This window comes from Zingiber officinale, chromosome 5A (genome assembly GCF_018446385.1).
Source record: "Zingiber officinale cultivar Zhangliang chromosome 5A, Zo_v1.1, whole genome shotgun sequence".
Taxonomy (NCBI): domain Eukaryota; kingdom Viridiplantae; phylum Streptophyta; class Magnoliopsida; order Zingiberales; family Zingiberaceae; genus Zingiber; species Zingiber officinale.
In genome coordinates this window covers 81,757,741-81,766,498 of record NC_055994.1, presented here as the reverse complement: position 1 = coordinate 81,766,498, position 8,758 = coordinate 81,757,741, and the positions used below count along the sequence as shown (strand labels likewise).

At 42.0% G+C, this 8,758-nt stretch overlaps 1 protein-coding gene across 1 annotated transcript; it reads right to left on the bottom strand.

The window, feature by feature from the left end:
* Positions 1–310: 310 nt before the first annotated feature.
* LOC121980736 (protein PLASTID MOVEMENT IMPAIRED 1-like) lies at positions 311–2,748 on the bottom strand. Its single transcript, XM_042532924.1, has one exon. It carries the CDS (start codon positions 2,655–2,657, stop codon positions 372–374), a length of 2,286 nt encoding a protein of 761 aa, XP_042388858.1. The 5' UTR covers positions 2,658–2,748; the 3' UTR covers positions 311–371.
* Between the last annotated feature and the right edge of the window lie 6,010 nt (positions 2,749–8,758).

Sequence of the window (8,758 nt, the reverse complement as noted above, 5' to 3'; positions counted from 1 at the left end):
TGATGAATCATACTCAGATTTGTTTGTGTGGTTGATGATGTTGGAGAAACGACCATGTTTGCCGGCTGCGGCGGTAGCTTTGATACCATGATGAACTTTTTGTGAGAAGTTCGAAGAAGAAAAGAGACGAAGAAGAAGAGGCGTTGTTGTAAAGAATTTGGAGTATTATTCAGATTAGGTTTTGTTGTACATCCCTCGTATATATATTTATATATATATATATATATAACAATTCATATGATAACTTAAATAAATAAAAAAAATTAATATAAAATTTATTCTATACTCTATCAATATAAGACTTATTCTATATATGGAAAGAGTCTTCAAACATTAACATTAATGAGTTTTACTCAGTCATAGGACATTCATTAGGAGGAAATTGTGATTAAATTTGGGTTTCTGACGTGCTTCAGCCATGCACCAGCCATGAAACTCGAAGAAATGCTCCACATGAAATCTTGGTTCCTCTTGGCTTGCTGCTTCCTCGTCCTTCTCCCACCTCCTGCCTTCCCTGCTCCATTCTCCACTAGCCATTGCTTGGCCGTCAACCTCTGCTTCTCTCCATCCCATGCAGTCGCCATACTGTTGGAGCCCAACTTGAGCCCTCCCACATGAACACTCTCCAACTTGAAGCTCCTCTCCTCCTCCACTACTTCACCCAGCTGATCCTCTGCCATGGCTTGCACCATGGCTATCATGGGAGCCCCCACTGCTTCGTACCCCCTCAATGGAGCTCTCAGTTGAATCACCACTACAATTGTAGCTCTGCTGCAGTTCATGCAGCAATCCTCATGTTTAAGGACCAAATTTAGAGTGTTATCGGAAGGTGGAGCTTCCATGGGAGCTTCTTCATCGCTCATGTCAGCCTGGATTTTGAGGGCGTCCACGGCCATGGCCTCCATCTTATGCAGGGCAACGAACAGGACTTCATCCAGAGTCATCGCTTCCTCACTCGAAGCTCTCTCTTTTCTTCCCTTGTTCATCGCTGCAGCCATCTTTTTGACCGCCGCGATCGACCTGGCCGCCATGCTGGAGCTCGCTCCTTCCTTGTTCCGGCCACTTATTATGGCAGATGCGATGCCCTCGAACGCCATCTGCTCTGCTGTCTTGCCCGTCAGATCCTCCATGGCTGTCAAGGACAGCAGCTTGGAACACAGTTCTTCTGGTCCCAACAGGGCCAGCCTCTGGAACACTTGGAACCCAGTCGCCGACTTGTCGTCTCCGACGATCAACTCTCTGGAAATTTGCATGGCAAGCTTCGGGGTATCTGTTTTTGACACCGGCGCATGGAAAGGATTCATCGACGCTAAGTAGCCCCCGTCGCTTGTTTGAACTATGCAACCCAAGTTCTTTCCGAGATCTGGAATGAGGTTATCGATTGGACTAAGATCGGCGAGATTGTGCTCGCCGTTCTTGAGCTCCTTCTTGTCGTCTCCAATCTCGAGCAGATGGAAGAATTCCTTCGTGATTGATTCCTCCTCCGTGTCCAATCTTTGGGGCTTTGGTTGTTGAGTCATTTTTCTGGTCTCCGGAGCATCCGCCATTATCAACATCTCGAGCTCTTTAATCTCCCTAGCGATCAAATGAAGCTCCTTCGCTCTGCTTCTTTGAGCGCGGTCATGCACCACCTCTTTGACGACCTCGCTCGAGGCGCTTGAGGTCCTCTCGCTGCCGTTCTCCGACGCTACTATCTCTACTCCCTTGTCGACGACATCGTAATCTGGCAGGTCAAGATCTTGTTCTCGATCAAAGATCGGTTGTTTGCTTGCTTCGACGTCGTCTCTGGCGATGCCACTGTTTGATTTGGGCGAGTGCGCTGTTTGTTTATAGATGCCAATGCCTCCGTCGTCCATGATCTGAAATGCCAACACGAGAGCCATCTCTGCTCCGGCGGCCTTCCCGGAGAGCGGGAAGGCCACGTTCCACTGCCGGACGCGGTGCCCCTCCAAGTTTTTTTGGATGGACTCTCTGACCAGGGAGCTCAAGTCGACGGCGCTCGTTCCCAAGTCGAGGCCCGGCTCGTCGACGGCGATCGCTGAGATCAGGAATAGGCGGGGCTCGAATCGGAGCGGCTTCCCGGTGCTGGCTCCGCCGCTGCAGTAGAGGTGGCTCCGGAGGAACAGAGTCTCTTCGAACTCGGCTCTCCCCTGAGCCGCCCGAGAGGGCATTGTCTGCAAGGACCCCTCCTTGGTTTCCTTCTTCCGGACGGAGACGGAGAGGCGGAGCCCGTCGGCGGAGGGCGGCAGGTGCCGGACCGCGACGACCTCGACGGAGAAGAGGCAAGCCACCCGGCGCATGGCGAGTCGAGCCAGGCCGCGCACCGGCTTCCAGTTCCATATCCCCCGGCGCCTCTCGCCTGAGTCCTCGGTCTGTTGGGCGATCTTCTCAGGCGCGCGGCCGCCGGCATTCTCGCTGTGCGGGGTTTTCCGGCCTCGCACGCTCCACGGGAAGATCAGAGACTGGCGACGGGAGGACTGGCTGCCGAGCTCATAACGAGAGGATTCTCCGACGAGCCGAGCTCCGCCTGCGGCAGATCCTGTGTTGGACGAGCGAGGGAGGACGAGGGAGGCGGCACGGCGGGAGGCACTGGACTTGGAGAGCGACCTGCTAAGAGTCTCGAGCTCTCGCAGGATTTCCGCGTCATGATCCGCCATCGTTGGTTGGAAGAAAAGGCAAACTCATAACACTCACATATAAAACGGATTAAACTTTTCACTTTGCCCCGCTTATTTTACTATATTATATTAAGACGTTTTCACATCATTATTAAAACTGATGCGGTTCGGGCAAACCCGATCTGCATACCCGCGTGGCTATACGCTATGGTGGTTCCCAGACGACTCCCTTCAGGAGCGTTCTTAGTGCGAGGAAGAGCACTATCAAAAACTTTAAAGATATGTTCAAAATACTTTTAAAACTGAGGACTATTTTGAAAATAAAATTACCTTTACTTTAGTGCCAAAAATTACATGGTTTTGTTGACTAAGACGAAAGGCTTAGAGAAATTAACGTGGCCCGGAGAAGATCCATGAGTTTGGCGCATTAATGAAGTTGACCGAGTCACGAGAAGCTTCAGTTATTTCGTTGCCCGTTCCGTCGGCCATCGATCGCTAGCTGCAGCTGCAGCTGCTGCTGCTGCTGCTGCTGCATGGATTCTGGAATGGAAGCGTGTCCTCGCCGTCCGCCATTGACGTAGGGGAAGTGCTTGCTGTCAGAATCGAATTAATGGCGTTAACGCTGCTGATCGCGAGGTAGGTAGCTGCAGCGTGGGGTGGAGAAGATGAGACGATCAACCATTCCATTCTCGCTCAGTTTTGCATTTCGAGAGGAGACGTACTCACCCAGCGTGGGGAAGAGAAAAAGTTGTTTTTTTTTCCCTTTCTTATTGCATAATTCAAATTTTCGAATTACGTATTTTGGGTAAAAAATCAAAATAACTTTTTATTGAAATAGACAAATGTGCATATTTATTTATTTTAAAAATAACATTCTATTCATCATAATATATTTTTTATATTCAGAAGTTAACTAAATTTTAAGATGATTTTCTTTTCTTTCTTTCGATAATTTAAATCTCCACCTAAATAATTTTGGAGGATGATTGCAGTCTGCAGTTCTTTTTAGGAGGCCTGGCGCGTGCAGACGTTGTCTTCACGTTGCTTGATGAAATCACTGAGTCTTTAGTGCAACTGCATCGTGTTGAACTTTTTCCGGACAAAGAACAAGTTTTGCTTTTTCTTTCTTTGGAACGAAATAGTACACAAAATAAATAAAGTTCCCAGGAGAGAGATCATTAAAGCGTTCGGCAGCTCTAGCTTTTAAAACCGTAATTGGGTCCAGTAGAATATACTCGGATGGTGATTTGCGAGAGGAGTCTATTTTTTGTAGGGTTCATTTCCTATATGCCATTTACCTATGAGGCTCTGGTTCAACTATCTTTATCTTATCACGGGCTGGTACACTGTATCATGTAAGATGAGCATATAACCTTTTGTCATATTTTAAGTGCTGTTAGATCGTGAGACGGGGAGAGGGGTGGGTTTAAATGACGAATTTCTTTATACCAGAGTAATTTTTAAAAAATTAAATTAAAATTACAGTGGAAAGAAAAATTTGAAATAACATAAAAAGAAAGGTCAATCTTATTTGATTGGAATCTTCCGTGACTCTTATGTTAAAATCTAAGTCAATACATCTATCATAGATAATCTACTAAATGTCTCTTTTAGAATCGAAGAAGTAATATCAAATATAGAAAGATATGTTGGATAAAATTATCCTTATTTGATGACTTATTTGTAAGTTACACGTGAATACGATCCGAACCCTCTAAAGTGATCTAACTTATGTCTAGTGGTTTTCGGATAATTGGATGTGAATCTCATATGTATAGAATCTATAGTCCTGCAACTATTATCATCTATTTGCTGATAACATATGTTTAGTATATATGGATTTATAGTCTCACATCTATTATCATCGATGGACTGATAATAGATATGCACTATATAATGGGTTGGTCCCCAAAGGATTAGCGTAATCTTGAGACGTCTCTTCGTTCCCTATTGACAAAGAGAATCTGACACCGTCGACCCTAACTCCTTCGAAAGGCCAACCTTCTTCTCCTCCTTCTTCTTCTGCATGATTGTTGGATCGACGAGCTCTGCACAAAGAACCATGACGATTCTGCTGCAACGAAGATCCATGCTCATATGTTCTTGTTTTTCCTATTCGAATTCTTACTTTGATTGTCTAGAATTCATGCGGCTTAGGTTTTACGAGAACCATCAATTGGTATCAGAGCCAAGTTTTTATTTCATCGTTTTCATTGGCTATAAAGTTTGAATTTTCGTCGATTTATTTTTTGTATACTAGATTAAGTTTTCCTAGTATAATATAATTATTTGATCGTCGAAATCTTTTGTATAGAAAATCTAGAAAAAGACTTGATCTTCCATGTAGTAATGGTTTAATAAATTGATTTGGTCGATCGATATATTACCAAGTCTAAAACATCGAACAGAATTGATAGAAGTTGATTAAGAATTTTTCTTAAATAATTACCAGTCTTAAACTCGTGGCTATATTAATTTTAATCGATTAAATTTGATTTTAATTGATTGAGATTTTTTGTTAATTAATTAAGTTTTTTTTTAATTTCTGTTTCGATATGGAACACTGTTTCATTAATATATATATATATATATATATATATATATATATATATATATATATATATATAGATATATATATATATTATTTTTGTTGTATGATATTAATTCAAAAAAATGAAAAAAAAGAGAAAAAAATATTAACACTCTAATTTATGTACGCTCGGTAAATACATTAGATTATAATAACACTCTAATTTTAATCTTCTTGTCATCCATCAAAATCTAAATTAGATGATACGATGCATTGTCGTGGGGGTCCGTAAGATGATGTGGTCAAGAGTCAAGACTTCAGAAGAGTCAAAAGTCAAGCTTACGTGGAGGTCAGAAGTCCAGCCTCCGTGGCTGGTCAGAAGTCCAACCTCCGTGGCTGGTCAGAAGTCAAGCTTACGTGGAGGTCAGAAGTCCAGCCTCCGTGGCTGGTCAGAAGTCAAGCTTGCGTGGCCAGGGGTCAAAGTCTCAGCTGATGAGGCGGTCAAAGGATAGGATTACAAGTCGGACAATAGTCAGCCTTGATAGCGATCAAGAACTGGGCCCACGGGCCAAGCACAACTAAGGACTGAGCCCATAGGCCAGGCAAAGGTTCGGAAAGGAAGGTCTCTCGCGCAGAACAGGCATGGCGTACAGGTCGGGACGTACAGACCATGGATAATAACAGTAGAGGCAGGTCGGGATACAGACTGGGCGTACAGGTCGGAACGTACAAGCCATGAATAACAGCAAAGGCAGGTCGGGATACATATCTGGCGTACAGGTCGGAACGTACAAGCCATGGATAATAGCAAAAATAGGTCGGGATACAGACTTAACGTACAGGTAGGAACGTACAAGCCATGAATAACAACAAAGGCAGGTCGGGATACAAACCTGGCGTACAGGTCGGAATGTACAAGCCATGGATAATAGCAGAGGCAGGTCGGGATACAGACCTGGCGTACAAGTCGGAACGTACAAGCCATGGATAATAGCAGAGGCAGGTTGGGATACAAACCTAGCGTACAGGTTGGAACGTACAAGCCATGGATAATAGCAGAGGCAGGTCAGGATACAGACCTGACGTACAGGTCGGAACGTACAAGTCATGGATAACAACAGAAGCAGGTCAGGATACAGACCTTGCGTACAGGTCGGATCGTACAGGCTATGAATAAATAATAGTAGAGGCAGGTCGGGGTACAGACCTGACGTACAGGTCGGATCGTACAAGTCATGGATAACTAGCAGCAAAGGCAGGTCGGAATACAGACCTGGCGTACAGGTCAGATCGTACAGGCCATGGATAGCAGCTGACAGAAGCAGGTCGGGATACAGGCCTGCATGTACAGGTCGGGACATACGAACCATGGATAACAACATACAGAAGCAGGTCGGAGTACAGACCGCGGAATGTAGACCTAGCGTACAGGCACTACAGGACAAACAAGCCAGGGAATCGTAACTGCCTGTCAGAGAATAATCAGTGTGTCAGGGAATATGCTAACAGTCAGGGCTCATTACTCCTTTGGTTATGTCACCAGCCTATGAGGAGGTGCCGCGTGTCATTCACCGCCAGATAAAGTCTGACAGCCGACATTCCCTGACACCCGCCAGACCCCAGAAACATTCGTTACAATATAAAAAATGATGCTTTGTCCCTTATGCAGGTACACTCACTCGTCATTTCTCACTAGTCTTTACTTTTCGTCCTTTCTCTGTGTTTTCTGGGGAAAAAGTACATGACTTCAGCGTCGGAGGCTCTGACCCGGGGACTTTTTCCTTGGTTTTTGGTATCTAACGACTGGTGGGCTCGTCTGAGTGTGCGCAGAGCCCTAACGTCATCTTCCCGGTCATCATCATTCGTCATCCGCCCATGTGAAGCCTTTCGGAAGGGTGCCAGGTCGATCGGACGCCGCGACGACTTTTCGTCAACTTCCAGTACATCAAGTCTCGTCTTCATCCGACTCAATTTCCGGACGGAATCATTAGACACCAACATTAAAACCATAAATGACCAGTATCGATATGATGCAACAGTTAAGATGTAATGAAGATTCTCAGAGTGCCACAGTTTAATCTTCTGTTAGGACATGCTTGATGTTAAATTTAATGAAGATTGAATCACCGTGGATTGAAGTATCATAGGTGGGAAAAACCTACGTAGAAGAGTATTGATCCAGTATTGGATAATATTATAGGGACGATAAAGACTATGGGATCGGCTACAGACAATTTGATCATGTTGCACTTTCAAAATTATATGGGGCTGAATGACGACTTTCGATATTAGTTGCTTATAAAAAAAAAGAAATTATTGAACAATTGTAATGTTAAATTTTATATCCGTTTAATAATAAAAATGACAAATTTAAACATTAATCAGATTACTTCGTGTTCATAAGTAATTTACAAATATACCTATGTAAAATTTAATTATGCATTTATTTCTTAAAATTTTTATTTAAATATATAAAAATTGAAGAATATAGTAATTTATAAATGTTTGTAATCTTAAATTATTTATAATGGATTTTAAAAAATAATATGTTTTATATATTAGAGAAATATTTAACAATGATAATATTGTTAGTTAGTTTGATAAGATTATTAATATTAGATAAGTAAATAAATACAATAACCTATAGTTAAAGTCAACCTAACTAGACTGTGTTTCACTCTACTTAACTTGCTTTTCTAGTCTTTCATGTTGAGTTAAAAGCACACATAAGCATGATAATTTTTCCAAATGAGGACAGGTTGTGAGAATTTTTCGGGTTTGAGTTCTGGAATTTTTTTTTTGAATTCGGATTTAGTTTGTGGCGGATCTGGGGATGTTATTCTCATCCTCAAATATGTCCTGATATCACATGACGTGGGGCAGGGATGGAGATGAAAATGAGAATGAGGACGGGATGAGAATTCTTTGATATCTGTTTTAAATTTGTTCTATGGGATGGAAAGCGGAGATGTGGACATGTATGATGATTTAATTTTTTGTAGAATTGGGATGAAGATTCCCTGATTAAATATAATTGAAGATGGAGACAAGGATTCAAATTCGTCCCATCCTGCCCCACTTCATTATCATTCCTAAGCACACAAGTTAAATAGTTCTATAGAGTGTTTATTATTTTTTTAAAATAATCTTTAATTTTTTTGAGAGATTAATGCCAATTAATAATATTTTTTATAAAAGAAAATCTCAAACTTAACTTTTCTTTACTTATTTATAAGTTTTTATTCTATTAATATAAATGTCCTTTTATTCTCCAAAATTTACCATCATTCATCGATTAAAATAAAGTGATTGAGATAATTCAAATCGCTCCTGAGCAAACCATATGATTTCAATTTAAAGAAGCTAGTGGGCCTGTTGGGCTAGGTAGAAAATTAAAATAGCACCCGAGCAAACTTTCCAAGTGTTATGGGAAGGATTAAGTCTATATATGTGACTCAATCCGATTAAGTCTATATGAGTGGACTTAATTTTTATACGATGGATTTATAATTGATTAGTACACATATAATTAATTATCATTAAGTAATTAAATTTTAATTAAGTAATCTAATATTTTGTAGCATAAAAGAGGGTTTAGATATTTAATGCA

Coding starts and splice junctions, on each gene's coding strand:
- LOC121980736 (XM_042532924.1), bottom strand. CDS start 2,657: ATGGCGGATCATGACGCGGAAATCCTGCGAGAGCTCGAGACTCTTAGC.